This window comes from Podarcis erhardii (genome assembly GCF_964252035.2).
Source record: "Podarcis erhardii genome assembly, chromosome: 5".
Classification (NCBI taxonomy): domain Eukaryota; kingdom Metazoa; phylum Chordata; class Lepidosauria; order Squamata; family Lacertidae; genus Podarcis; species Podarcis erhardii.
Window position 1 is genome coordinate 79,579,736 of NC_138509.1, and position 15,162 is coordinate 79,594,897.

General features: G+C 43.2%; 1 protein-coding gene across 2 annotated transcripts in view; it reads left to right on the plus strand.

The window, feature by feature from the left end:
* KCNAB1 (potassium voltage-gated channel subfamily A regulatory beta subunit 1) overlaps positions 1–15,162 on the plus strand; it is a 193,321-nt gene that overhangs the window by 22,413 nt on the left and 155,746 nt on the right. Inside the window, exon 1 of one of the 2 annotated variants that reach the window (XM_081862703.1) lies at positions 10,075–11,797. The exons of the other annotated variant lie outside the window; for it this stretch is intronic. Within the exon in view, the coding sequence (XP_081718829.1) occupies positions 11,577–11,797 (221 nt within the window). The 5' untranslated portion in view covers positions 10,075–11,576. Of the gene's footprint in view, positions 1–10,074; positions 11,798–15,162 lie in introns of those variants that run through there. 2 annotated transcript variants of the gene reach the window in all.

A 15,162-nucleotide genomic window follows, 5' to 3' on the forward strand; every position in this document is an offset into this window, starting at 1 on the left:
AACCAGGACCAGGTTGACTGGGCTTTGGAAGAGTTGGCTAGAGATAGCTCCTGGATTGGGCTGCCAAGAGAGATCCAGAGTCATAGGTGTCATCTCTTGGGAGCCATGGTTGCTGAGGGACCCACAAAATTTTTACTGTGGATGCCTGGCTGGGCAACCCAACACGTTGCAGCTGTGGCAGGCCGCTCCATTGGCCCCTCCCACTGTGGCAGCGACGTGTGATGTCACACACACACGTGACATCACACACATGTGCTGGGCACCCACAACGTTGGGTGGAAACCGGCACGCCTGTCCAGGGTTGTCAATGCAAAACACAGTCGTCTCAATTAAAGTCAGAAGAGAATTCCCACAACAGTCAGAAAAAAATTGTTCAGGTGTGCTTTTTCATATCATGTGCAACTAACATAGCACTGCTGTTAATATGAGGTTATACTTCAAAATGAGTGTTTCATTAAAAAAAAAAAATCAATTGCACGCAGAATGTCAAGTTCAGAATAACCAAATTTGTAGGGCTCATACACTGACTGCTGTGCAAAGCAACATGCTATATACCAATTGAAATCCAGATGGAGTTTGTGGACTTCTTATTGACTGACAATTGACTACATTTTACAGGTTATCTATTTACAGTTCTTTTCTAAAAAATTTTTTAGGGGTACTCTCATTTTCCTACTCATATTGAAATACTACCCCTCAATGAGGCCAAACTTAGATTCACAAAATGTTTAGGGGTATGCGTACTCCTGCATCCCCCCAGGAAAAAGTGCTGCCTTTATATCATGTGATTCAAACATCTGGGTGATTTTAATTAAGTGCTCTTTGTTGACTCAGAGTAAAAAAATATATATAATCAAATAAATATAATCAAGGGCAGCTTATAAGATTACAAAATATAGTGAAGGATGGTCTTAAAGCTAAAGGTCAAATCTATCTTAATGAAATGTAAGGGATTAACACCTCTTGTAATTTGTCATTTCAGAAGAAAATTAAAAGGACAAAATTTCCTTGCCTTACACAAACTCAGACCATTGTTCCGTCTAGTTCACTGTTGTCTACTCAAGAGCTTTTCAAACTTTTCATGTTTCTGACATACTTTTTAGACATGTATCAGTTCATGACACAGTAATTCAGTTTTACTAGCAAACTGGAAGTTAAACTATCCCCTTTCCAGCCCCAGGAGGAGCACGGGGAGTGTTCACATGACACACCTACACACTGCAGCCAACACACTAATGTGTCGCGATGCACAGTTTAGAAAGCTCTGGTCTACACTGACTGGCAGAGGCTCTCTGGGATTTTAAGCAGCATTCCTTTCCCAGTCCTATATGGAGATGCCAGTGACTGGAGCTGGGACCTTTGCTAACATCCTACGGATGTTCCCCCCAAAGGTCAAGTTGTGTTTGGTGCACAGATAATGTGCTTTGTGCATGCAAGTCTCAATAACCAATCAAAGGAGCAGGAAGCGAGCTGACAGCAGCCCGTTTGCCCACTGCCCTCCATAAAGGATTGCAGCACGTTCATTCTGAAAGCCTAGTCATTTGAATGCAAGGAGACGGAACTAAATGAGCTGTCCTAGGCAACGCTCCAGGAAATAGTGTGAGGAAACACTGTTTCCTCCAGCTTGCAATCAGAGAGGGATGTAATCTCTTCAAGCCATTTACTGTTCTCTTGTGCAACTCAGCGGCAGCATTAGTCACAGTGGGATTCTGGCCTTTCTTTTGAGCCCATTTGGGTATGCATTTCCCTCTGCCCAGTGGAACTGGCAGATTACAAACACACTACCCACGGAGAAGGATAAACTTCAGCAGCACCAAGGTTGGCACCTGAACATCTCTTGCAGATTTGTTCAGGCCTTTTCTATTTCTGTCCTCATCCCATCAATATCATTACCTTGGTGCCTTCTGCTAGAGCAGCTGTTATCACACTAAGAGGTACATTGTTCTATGGCAGATAGCAGCCCTCTTACCTAAACATGATAGGACCTGCATGGTTAAGAAGAGTTTTATTATTATCATCAGCACTGTTGATACTATTACTTAACCTCCAACGTTTCTCCGAAGAAAATAGGGACGTCCCATTCTGCTGAACTTCAGAGTCGAATAGATAGCACAACGATTCCCTAAGCTCAGCTGAAGAAACCCTTCTGGGTTGACATGCTGATCTCTGTGGTGACAGTGTCAATCCAAGGAATCACATAATACCTTGTATGAGATCTAACAATGGACTGTAGAGCAGAGTTTGCTAAATCATAAAGTGTTCTATCACCATTCAGTGTGACTCTGAATCGCAGCTGTGCCATCCATCAACCAACCAAGCTGTGTGTTGCCAACTCTTCTGAGTAGGTTGCTCGTCGCAGCGCCACAACATTCCTCTAACGTTTTCAACAGCTGTGATTTGATGGGTTTCTTTAAGAAGCCATCTGCGTAGGCAATGACAGAAGGGCATCTGCAACCATCCAAAGCTGGAAAGTTTCTTCATGCCATATCCTCTGTCCCATGCCAGGCTGATTAGCCTCTGCAACTAGAGTAGCCCAAGTCATTCTGTATGGCTGCTTGCTGAGGATGCTATTAAAGGAGGTCGGCTTGATTCTCCTTCAGGCCCTGAATATCAGTCTCATTAGTGTATCTGAAGAAGTGTGCATGCACACGAAAGCTCATACCAAGAACTGACTTAGTTGGTCTTTAAGGTGCTACTGGAAGGAATTTGTTTTGTTTAGTCTCATTAGTGGTCAATATTAAGACCTGGGTGAGAGGAACAGCAACAGCAATACTGACCCCTATGTGCATAACTCAAGAGGTTTGGAGGGAACTGAAACTACAGCCAAGTCAAGCAGAATCACAATGAGAGGTTGACCTAGTGAGCATTGATGATGCTAGTCAAATCCCACTTTCAATATTACCTGGCTGGCACCTCTGTTGTCAAATTCAGGGCAGTCACTTAAGTAAAAAAACAAGTAGGGCTCACACCATATGGTTACAGGGTAGAGTGCCCTCCCCCTGCTTTGCATCATGGTCCTCCCATAATGTTGTTACAAAGGTGGCACGCCAGCCCTCAATCTCTGCAGAGCAGTGCTCACCCAGGGTCATGTTTCCGTTGAGACTGTAGTGACTTTAAGATATATGGTTTATTCACAAAAATACAACCTGAGTGCAGATAGAAGGAGTTGCAGATCTTGCACCATGGTCATCTCAAGAGTGTCTCTCCTGCTGCTTGAGTCTAGGGCAGCCAGCCATGTTCCTAAGCCTCTAGGTTGCTGCCTTTCCAGCCAGCAGCCAAGATGGTCCTCTCCTTTCTTCTTCTTCTTCTTCTTCTTCTTCTTCTTCTTCTTCTTCTTCTTCTTCTTCTTCTTCTTCTTCTTTTTCCCAACACACCCTGCATAACACAGCCCATTCCCTTCGGCCCCAGCTCTTCCAAGCCTGGTGCAGAAAGCTCAAAATCTTCCTGTGACATCACACCTAGTTACCCTGGCAACCTTTTCCTGATCTCCTCTCTCTGTCCACTTTGCTGAGCAGCATGAAAGGACGATTCCTTTGCATTGTCAAGGGCCTTTAATGGCCTAGTACAGCCAACTCCCCATTTATGTGGGGGTTACGTTCCAAAGCATCATGCATTTAAGTGAAATTGCGTACCGGAATATTGGGAACACCATTGGAAAAGCCTGCAAACACCCTCCAAACCTCTGGAAACCCTTTAAAAACCCTTTAAAAAACTCAAAAAACCACCCAACTCCACCACAATTGCTCCCTCTAAACCCTTGTTCAAACTTCAACTCTACACAGGTCTCAAAGGTCTGTGCAAAGACTCCTGGGATTGCACTTGCAAAGCCTTGTGGGATTTCTAGACGCTATTTCCACACTATTTTTTGCCATTTTTTTAAAAAAAATAATATTTATTACTTTTCCAACAATTTAAACACTACAAAAAAGAAAAACAATACAATACAAAAGCACTACATAACACTAACACATTAAACTAACAAAACAAAACAAACACAATTTAAAACACATCAAATAATTTCAGTATCTTATCTTTCATTCACTTATTTCCACGACCTCCTCACACCTCCCTTATTGTATTCCACTTCTGTTAATTTTTTCAGCAATTCCTTTCCATCTTCCTCTGTTTTCAATCCTATAATTATCTTAACACATTCTAAGCTTATTTTTCCGTTAATACTCTATTAATCTATTTATCCTTATTTTTTGCCATTTTTTCCCCTTCTTGTGTCACTTTTGTGTTTGTGGCGATGCAAACCAGAAAGTCCTCGGCACCTTGGATCTCCCCCTCATATCCCAAATATCTAAATATTGCTGTTTATTAATTTCTGCTATTCACTAATAGACTCTGGTACCTCGAATCTATAACAATATGATGTCTTTTCAGCTTAGAAAATTGTGTGTGACTCTAGCCTTCCTTAGCTCTATGGCTGAGGCACTCTAGCCTTCCTTAGCTCTATGGCTGAGGCATACCTACAGGAAAGATAGACTCTGGGGTTCTAATCAGGAAAGTGGTTTAAGGAATTATCCATCCTCTGCATCCTCAGCTCTAAAGGGAAAATGATGTTTCCATCTGGCACCATGGACCACTTGTGCTGCGACTGTTCAAATTAGCCTTGCATCTGGATTTTCCACTGCCTCCTCTCTTCTTTTCAACTCTGCGCCTTACTGTCTTCAGTGCGATAAGCGAAGCATCATGCATAACAAAAGATACATAATTGTAGCAGTTGCAGGACGGAGAAATGGAACGAAGAACACAGGGGGATATATATAGTTACGGAACTTACGGATGCAGATTTCTGCATTTGCTATTTAATGCATAAGTGGCTTTTTATATAATGAATGACATTTAAATGCCTTTGTGCCCAATGTGAGGGTGGGGGGCACAGAGGCAGCTTTGGGGGTCCTTAGGCAAAAAAGGTAAAAGAAGAATTTTTAAAAGTCTTAAGATGAAGCTGGACACCTGAATCTCCAGCTGGGGACAAGCTCTTTGTGTCTTCAGCAACTTGCTTTGACATAGTGCTTGTTATCTCAGACCTTTGGCGCTGCTGTTTTGCACCCTGATAATAATAATATTTATTATTAATATAATTTTTTTTATACCCCGCCCATCTGGCTGGGTTTCCCCAGCTACTCTGGGCAGCGTACAGATACACTTCTCATTGCAGAAGTTACTCAAAAGTAGACCTATGACACAGTCCTTCAAGGACACTGTTACCTACACTGTAGGAAGCATTGATGCCAAATTTCAGATGCTTACTGTTTCAGCACTTGATAGGGTGTTGTTTGGGGTGGAATTATTGGCTGGTGTTTTTTTGTATCTCTTTTTTTAGATCTTCTTGTTATTTATGAAGAAATTTTTTAGTTTGGTTGCATATTTTTTACGTTTTATTAATTGTTCATGACTATTTTTGTTATGTTGTAGTTATGCACTTTTTTTTTCTTGATGCAAGCCACCTTTGAGTGTGGTTTGAACTGTGGAAAGACAGCATACAGATATAATTATTTACATTTTTACATTTTTCTTTCTGGTACAGAAAATATCCCATGGTCTCTTGATTTTTGCTATTGATGGTGTGTTTCGTTCCAACTAGCATGTGTTTAGGGAAGATTTTTCCAACAACAAATGGCTCATTTGTGGAAATTTAAAGGCTCAGGGTTTTTTTAAATTGAGAACAAAAGAAAGAAAAGCTTGAGACAAGAAATATCCCAAGAAATACATTGATTTTTGCCCCTGCAATGCTTATGTGTCCAAGGCATTGTTAAGAACATACTGGGAGAAACATTCTCCATAGTATTTTTCAAACAAAAAATGATCCACAGAAGCAGACTTCACCCGACTCCACACCCTAGGTTTAGTTGAGGGACATTTTACTACTACTTCAAATATATATTGGAATATACTTTGGGGTCATAAAACATTCCAAAAAGGCAAAAATTTAGATGGCCAGATTCAGTTCTTCGATTTTATCATTTTTTCCAATTGAGTTCTCCATGTTTCTGCAGAAATGTGTTGTTGTTGTTAAAAATCATGAAAATTCATCAGAATTTTCATTCAGATTTTTCCTAATAAACATATTTTTACATGTAGCTTTGACTAACCTACCTCACTGGGTTGTTGTGAGAATTAAATGGGGAGCGTAAACCTTATATCTTATATGCCACCTCGAGCTCCTTGGAGGAAAAGGCAGGTTATAAATGCAATATGTAAGTAAAATAAGTAAATAATATGCACATTTTTGTAAGTAATGCTCCACAATGTAATGCATTTTTATATGTTATTTTTTTTACTAATAGATTCAATTCCACCCACATTCCCCCCCCCAATATATGCATTTATTACTTATTATTTGGTTTGGAGACCTGTACCACAAAACTTGGAGACGAGCGAATGTTGAAGGACAGCTGGGTTTTTTTGCTTTGCATTTTGATTCAAGGAGTGTGACTTAGGAGTTCATCATTCAAATGGAAACAAAACTGAATTTGTCCTCCATTCCTGGGGAAGGACAAGGAGCCTTGAGGGTTCGCAGCCAAGGATTCCAATTTATCTTAAGATGTTCTTACTCTGGTGAACTTGACTAACAGTTGTTTTTTTCATGTGAGAAGTTTGTGAGCCTGTTTGAGGAAGAGGGATTCAAGCCGTTTATTTGTAGCAATGGATTTTGCCTTGCTTTAAAAGTATGCACATATGTTGGTGAAAACTCTAACTTATGCAATGGCTGTGGCGCCTGCTATCTCTCAGTTGCAGGGTGTGTTATATAGATGCTGTCCATGTTTCATACTCAATAAACTCATTTTGTGTTTAAGAAGAGTGCACTGTTACTACTTCACTCTTGGAGCGTGTCTGGTCTCAAACCAGGGGTAGGCAAACTAAGGCCTGTGGGCCAGATCCTGCCCAATAAGCTTCTAAATCCGACCTGTGGACAGTCCGGGAATCAGCGTGTTTATACATGAGTAGAACGTGTGCTTTTATTTAAAATGCATCTCTGGGTTATTTGTGGGGCATAGGAATTCGTTCATCCTCCCCCCCCCCCCAAATATAGTCTGACCCTCTACAAGGTCTGAGGGACAGTGGACCGGCCTCCTGCTGAAAAAGTTTGCTGACCCCTGTCTCAAACCAGATTCTGCTGCAATAGACTTCTGAATACAGGGCATTGCAGATGCAAGTATCCTTTGTGCTTCTAAAAATGGAATGCCTGTGTGCTGTAACTCTAGCAGTGACATTTTAAGAAGATGCTAGGATATTTAGCAGCGTAATATCTGAGCCAGTCCCTTTGGTTTGCTGATTACTCTACACAAGTGCAGCTAAAAAGCACAGAAATTGGCATTGAGTATGTCTTCTTCTTATTTTTTTTTTTCAAAAAGGGAGCTTCTGGTGCTTAAGGCTATGACAGCATGCGAGCAGCGTCTGATGAAATTTTCGAGGCCAGAGTAGCATTTTCATTTTTGGGAGAAACAAGATAAATTATATGAAATGCAAATCTGATTGTAATAGACACAGGCTGCATTTTTTTCTTCTTCTTCTGCTGGCATGTAAAGTGGCATTCAACTAATTTTACTCAGAGTAGACCCATTGAAATTAATGGTTATGTGTAAGTTCAATTCATTAAATTTTGGTGGGTCATCTCTGAGTAAAATTTAGTTGTATGCCACCCTGACTCCACACCCCCTCCAGCTTCAAAAAATGTCACTAGATCATCTTGTCTAAGTCATCTTGATTTGTGTTCCTAGTGGTATCAGGGCAGATATACTGTATATACTCCTTCTTTCAATATTCTTTGAGCCTGCAACCCTTTCAAGGTGGTGATAGGAAGAACTATACTTCTTTGCTTCCTTTCATTGCACTCCCCATACTTTCCTGTTGAAATGGTCTAACCTTTCATGCTGCAAATGTTCCGGGGTGTTTACTTTCCATCTCGCTTGTGTTGCACTTTACTACAAGAGTGCCCCTCTAGATGGCAATCTAGTAGTATCATTTAGGAAGCATCGCAGAGCAACTGTAATAAAGTAAAACGAAGTGTGAACTGCCCACTATAAATCCACATCTAATGTACTATTCATGTGGCAATGACATGTTGCAGAATACACCTTTCCACCCTCCAAAAAATAATAAAAAAATCACCCATCTGGAGGTGCCTTTCTAGTTTTTTGTTCCTCCCAGTGCTTTTTGTTCCTCCCTTCCATGGTCTTCTGATTTTTCAGCAGTCAACTACCCCACTTACACTTACCTAGCTAGGCTGGTGGGTTTTTTCAAGATTTTCAAGAATTGCCAATTGACTGATGGTAGCAAAGGCCTTCAGCTGACTGGTCATTTCATGTATTTGAGTATAGTGTCACAGTCACAAATCCTTATTCTGAACACTTCGCTGTGGCCAAAAATGTCCTGTCAGCTTTGAGATATTTTAGATACAGCCTATTTTAAATGCAGAGTGCCTTAGAAAGTCTTGGTTATGCTCACCACACACACACACACACTCTTAAAAAACACACCCCAAACCCCTTTTTCATTTGCATTTTAGGAGTGTTTAAAGTTCTGGCAAAGAACAGTGGTGAAGGGCAACTTCTCCCTTATTTTGGGTACTTCAGCTTGTGATGGAACCAAGGTGGAGTCTAGAGACATATTAAAAAAAGTTGTGAAAATGCTTTCTTTGAAAATGTTTTGAAAAAATATATTGAATTTGCCATAGCTCACCACCGCCAGCTAGTGTCACATTTCTATAATGCAATTTACAACACACTTAAAATGTTTTATTTGCAGCTCTATAGCTGAGTCCCAAGTCAAGGCTTGCTTTGCTCCAGGTCCCTGAGGGAATGCTTTTTTTATATATATATACACAAATTCAAGCAAATTGGAGACTAGGTTCCTAGAGGGCAACAGAGTTGTTGACACTGTTCTTTGGAATAAAGAGCACAACTGTCCCATCCCTGCAGAACATCTTAGGGATGCCGGAGTCCAGAGTTGGCTGTAAGATAAACATAAAGTGACCAACAAATTCAAGAAATAATAAAATAATAATAAAAACCTTGCCACGCCAACTTCAGCAATTGTTTCAGGAACTGTTTCTCTGTCATTGAACATCTTCAAATGTGATAGGAGAACCAAGCCTGAATGTGCATGAGAATGTCAAGCTATGTGTCCAAGCACCATACAGGTGGCAACCTTTTTACATGTGTTGGATTGGCACATGACCATCAATGTGCATGCTGTTTTCGGCCCTGGAAGGTGGTGGAGTGAGACGGGGGGGGGGGGACAGGATGGGAAGGACTTAGGTGCATTTCAACAACATGCAAGATGACCTGGAATACAACCGGCATGTCTGTGTGTGTGTGTGGTGGACCACAATGAAAAGACAACACTAATTCAAAAAATTACTATTGTTGTTGTTATTATTTCATTTATTGATCACTTCCCATGAAGCACCCCAAAGCAATTTACAATATAATAACACACACACACACACACAAATACAACATATACAGCAACTCTCAACTTACGGACAGGTTACATTGCTTAAAACCAAAATTGCATAAAGTCAAAACACATTGGGTGCAATGGCGGGTGGGATTGCCATAATTTCTACCACCAACCTGATGCCTGGCCCCCTCTTTGTCCCCTTTAAAAATATTTGTCAAAGCACACAATGCACACAAGTTAAATGCACCTAAGTTATGAGTTACCTGTATAAAAATCAGCTTAAAACAACAGCACATACTGTACCTAAAGCCAATGCAAATCCAAGATAGACACCAATCGGGATAAAGAAGGCTTTAGGAAAATGTACTTAGCAGATACAGAAAGACAATAGAGGAGGTGCTTGTCTGATGTGCAAGGGGAGGGAGTTGCCAAGAGTAGGTGCCACCACATAGAAGGCCTAGTTCCAGCACTGTACAGAATTATCAGTTAATTAATTCAATTAATTAGTCTTTAAATTGTTTACATATATATATATATGTGTGTGTGTGTGTGTGTATATATATATATATATATATATATATATATAACCAATTAAAAGGGGTAATCAAAGTCAAGCAGACGGATTGGCAGCTCAGCTCTTTCCATAAAACAGGCTGCTCTTGCTCCCATTTCACAGATGGAGAGCTAAGAGGTTGAGGCAGAGACTGTGGCCCAAGGGCCACAATGAACCTCCAGTTCATTAGGACTGAAGCTTCTGTACACATGGCTGCTCTCTGCCTTTGACCAGCTACTGACATGTGCAGGATCAGACCTTTTTACACATAACAGCAGGCGTTTGGGGACGTGGGATTTTATTCCCTTTGGTGGGGAGCAGATGTTGTGGCCTTCCAAAAGTGTCACCCTAAGCATTGGGGGGTGGGGGTGGGCGAGTATCTCTAAGCACCAGCAATCCAGTGCATGACGGGTGTCTGAACGCTTTCGCCTGCACTCGCACCGCCCTGCGCCTCGGCACGCATCCGTCCCTTTGTCCCAGTCCTTGGGGATAATCTGATTTTGCAGCGAGTTGTGTGACGGGGATCAAAGGGCGTGCCACAGGGTATCTATTTTAGCCGGGGACCTGTTTTGTGAGGAGAGGAGATTAACCCCTGGCCCTCCTGGCAAGGGACGGATTGCGAAGGCAGAGGGGGCTTTAAGCATGGCAGATGAGAGGGATTAAGGAGTTAATTCGGCAGCGTGCCCTGGAATAGTAATTCCTTTCCCCTCCCAACATACTTCGAGAAGCTACAGCATGCTGGAGCATCGCTGGGCGCAGTCAGCGTGATTGTGGGGGGCGGGGGGGATACCTCCTCTCCGTTCAGCTGCGCTGCCAGTTATCCCGGCAGCCCGACCCATTGCAAGTGCCTGGTTTGCTGCTGCACACAAAGGGAGCCGGCCAGCCACCCTCTCCCGCTTTCTGCCAGCTTCTTAAAGGGAGCGCTGCATGCTCAGCCTCACGGCTGCAGCGCCGGGTTCATCCAGTGCAGCTTCACCTCGCTGTCAGGGGGTGGGGGAAAAGACAAGGGAATCCCGAAGAGGCTTTTTTGCAGGAGCCGACCAAGGCTCAGATGGATATCCTGGGTCTGCGGAGACCTGCCCCGTGATCCGGTGCTCCTCGGCGGCTCTTGAGCTTTGCGCCTTCAGCATTTCTATGGTCCACCGGGTGTTGCAGACGCATCTTTGCAGTACGCGCCTGCATTGATTTCGATCCAGCAAGCGGAGTCAAGCCAGCATTGAAGCAGCCCCCATGCTGCTGCTTGGGGTTTGCGGTGAAGACGATGCAGGCTCGAGGTTTCTGAAAGCCACAGAGCAAATGGAGGGGGCGATTTAAGAGCCGGGTCCAAGCGGGGAGAAGGAATCCTTGCAAAGTGTGGAGGATCGATCAAGACGCGCGGCGTTGCCAGTTCGTTTGGTGTTTCTGGCTTTCTAGCAAGTTCAGCACTCGCGAAGGGGACAGCGCCTCGGGTCGCCTCCGTCCTGCAGCAGAGCCCTAAGTTGGAGAGCGCCCCTCTGAAGTCTCCTGCAGCTGCATTGTGAGGGACCGGCCCCTTCGGCGCACCGAGTCGTGCTCTGCCACTCGAAAGGGGTCCTCTCTCTTCTGTCAAGGAGGGCTCGGCGAGAGCGCAATGCAAGTCTCCATCGCGTGCACGGAGCACAACCTCAAGAACCGGAATGGGGAAGACCGACTCATCAGCAAACAGAACACCACCACCCCGAACTCAGTCAATGCAGCCCGGGCGAAATTCCGGACGGTGGCGATTATCGCTCGCAGTCTTGGGACCTTTACCCCTCAGCACCACATTTCCTTAAAAGAGTCCACTGCAAAGCAGACGGGCATGAAATATAGGTATGGGAAAACTCTTTATTCACACTGTTTCAGTGACCTCTCTCACTCCCCACCCCACCCCCCACGTTGCGAGAGATTGTCTGCTAACCAACCAGGAAATCTTTGCATAAACCCCACCAGCAAATTTCTAGAGTCCAAGAAATGGATGCAGCAAGGAAAGTTTGACGCCTTTAGAAAGTCACTCCAGTCCTACCTAGGTTTCAGTCTTTTCTTTTGCAGAGTCCCCTATATTCTGTATTCTAGGTTTTCCGGTTTATCAGAATTCTACAGAGTATTCAGGGGAGCAGCATTGCATGGGATGTTTTGCCTTTTGCCTTACTTGCATTTAGGACTTGGAATTAATAGATGACACTCCAAGCTCTGTTTGGGGAAAAGCTTGCCTCTCAAGGCACTTGCTGGTTGATGCAAAACAGCAGCGCCCGTTAAACTAAGTTAGATGGTCTTTGGTGCTCTAATCATCAATCATAGGCCTGTAAGTCACTTGCTGTCTAAGGACAGGGAAGGGTTTGCTTTTTGTGAAATGCAGGCAAAAGCAAAATGCTTGTCCCTATAAAATATCATCTGTTATCCCAAATAATCTCCTCTGCAAAGTAGAAAGGAGAGAGAACTGAAGACTGTCACAAATGAAACTTTGCAGACTGAAGTTTTGTGTGTGTTTTTTTTTTTTTTTGCTTGGCCAATCAATCAATTGCAATTAATCTCACACATCTTATTTTTTTAATGCCTCCTTTCCAGCATATGCCATTTGATGTCAGAATGGCTTGTTTTCCAAAAATAAGGGGGAGAGATGGCGGCATTCATAGGCTCTCTTAGGAGCAGAGTTGTGACTTAGTCATTGAACAACCCACGGAGTTTTCTGATGTCATGCAGTGGATAGTGTTGGAGTTGAACCCAAGAGACATGGCTTTAAATTGTCGGATTCATTGGGTGGCTTTGGGAAAGTCACTCAGATAGGACAATCTTATGTGTTGCTTGATCAGGACTAAATCCCACTGTGTCCAGTGGAGTTTACTTCCAAGTAAGTCATGAGTAAGATTGCAGCTGGAGTCTTGCTTAGCAAATAGAGCTAGGGAACTGATCATTATTAGCAGCCACAGGACAGGGATGGCTAACCTTTTTGAGGGGTGAGGGTGGTCCAATTGAGGCAATCACCAAACTTCCAGGATATGCTTGCCAGCAGTGGGTGTGGCCAGCCCATACACTTGCCTGCACGCTTGCAAATTCAAGCATACACACAGGATGCACACTCACACATGTGGGCACACAGACAGGTGTACATGCACACACCTTAACTAATCCATGGAGATCAACTGGGGATGGTTATCATCACTCCCCTCTCCATTCATCAAATGAGCCACCTGGTGACCAGGGAGAGGGCAATTCATCCACTTCAGCACTATGTATATGTTCATTGTTTTTCTTTTTGTCATTGCCCCCCAAATTGCCAAGGGCTGGGTGGGAGAGAAAATTGCTTGGCAGGCAAATAGGAACATAGGAAGTTTCCTTACACCTAGTCAGATTCGTTGGTCCATCTAGCTCAGTGTTGGCTACAATGAGTGGTAGTGGCTGTCCAGGGTTTCAGAACCCTACCTGGAGATGCTGGTGGTTGAACCAGGGACCATCTCCATGCAAGGCAGATACTCTACCCTTGAGCTACAGTTTCCTCAAAGTTGCCCTCAAAATGGTCATTAGCCACCCTTGCTCTGGAAGAAGGCTCTTGTTGAGTATGATCAAGCTCAAGGTGAAACCACTTTCTTACTCAAAAACATCACACTAGTTAACAAATACTAGTTTAGCAGGCAAGAATGTGCTGCGCCCCTCATGACTGGGAATACTTGTGCTTTCCAGAGGTAGATGATCATTGTCATAGCAAGCAGCCCAGATCTTAGAGAATTATCTTGATGGTCGAGGGTCTGAAGACATACTGGAGCTTGGCGATGGGACATAAGGACAAAGAGCAGTGGTCCCTGTAGTTACAAGTCCTCGTAATTAGTCTAGAGGCTCTGTATTCTGGGGGGGACATCTACAAGTAGTTTTTGAGTAATCTGGGGGGCACTGTGATGGTTTACACTCATCCAGCTCTTCTACACAATAAGCCATTAGAAGTAGCAATAATCAAGGATGGTAAGGGAGGCAGCAGTCTCCACTACAGAGACTGTTGGTTGAGGGGTGAAGATTTAGTGGAGGCTAAATCTGCACCCATACATGGTCCAAGAAAAGAGGAACCCTTTGCCTTCCTCCAACACACTCATCACTTGGCACCCATTCCTTATTTATTTTACTTATTTTAAAAGACAGCTGCTCACATTAGAATATATCAGAGTGGTGTACAGAAAACCAAATTTAAGTATAAAATACACAGCACATAAAGGTTAAAATAACACTGCAACACTAGAAGATGATCAGCAGACAGTGATTTTAACAATTCATTCACTAAAGCCTGAAATTAAAAGGCCTTGAGCATGCATCTAAAAGAGAAGGTTGTTGGAGCATGCCTTATCTCAATTGATAATGAATTACACCTCTAAGGGGCCACAACTCTGAAAGCCCTGCTACTAGGAGATGCAAGGCAAATCAAAGGTTCTCTTGGAACCACCTGAAGGTCCTCTGTCATGGAGCGTAGTGGCCAGGCTGGATCATAAGGGGAGATACGGTCTTTCAAGTAGTCTCCCAAGTTGTTTAGGACTTTCTAAACAAGTCACAGCACCTTGCTTGGTGGCATATAGGCAGCCAATGCAGCTGCTTCCTCATATATGTTGAGGATGGCTAGCTCAAGATGGCAACCTCACAGCAGCATGATGCACTAACTGTAGTTTCCAGACCAACGTCAAGGGCAGCTCCACAGAAAGTGAATTGCGGTAGCCAGGTATTGACGGGACCAATGCATGGACCATTGTGGCCAGATTATTCCTGTCTAGGAATGGCTGTAGCTGGCCTACTAGTCAAAGTTGGTAAAAGTCACTCCTAGTCACTGAAGCCACATCACCCTAGTGACCCTTTAGGAGTCAAAGGGAACCATTGGAAGAGCCCTCTCTCTTTTGCAGAGCTCTCTGTCTTCACCTGTCTCTCCTTGCTGAGATTTCTATTTCTCTGCCACACAAAGAGACAGCACCAAAGAACTATCTCTGTATGCTGTTTATTTCATTGATAAATCACTTGTGAGACATCCCAGTGTGATTTACAATGAAACAAAACAGATAAATATATATATATATGGACATCACCTTAATCTTAACAAATAGACAGAAATAAACACTTTGTTGTACAACTGGAGCCTTTTATCGAGTAAACGACAAAGTCTTTAAAAATATGTATTGATTCATACCTTCTTTGGGATATACTAGGCACATTCTCTAAAGAAATTT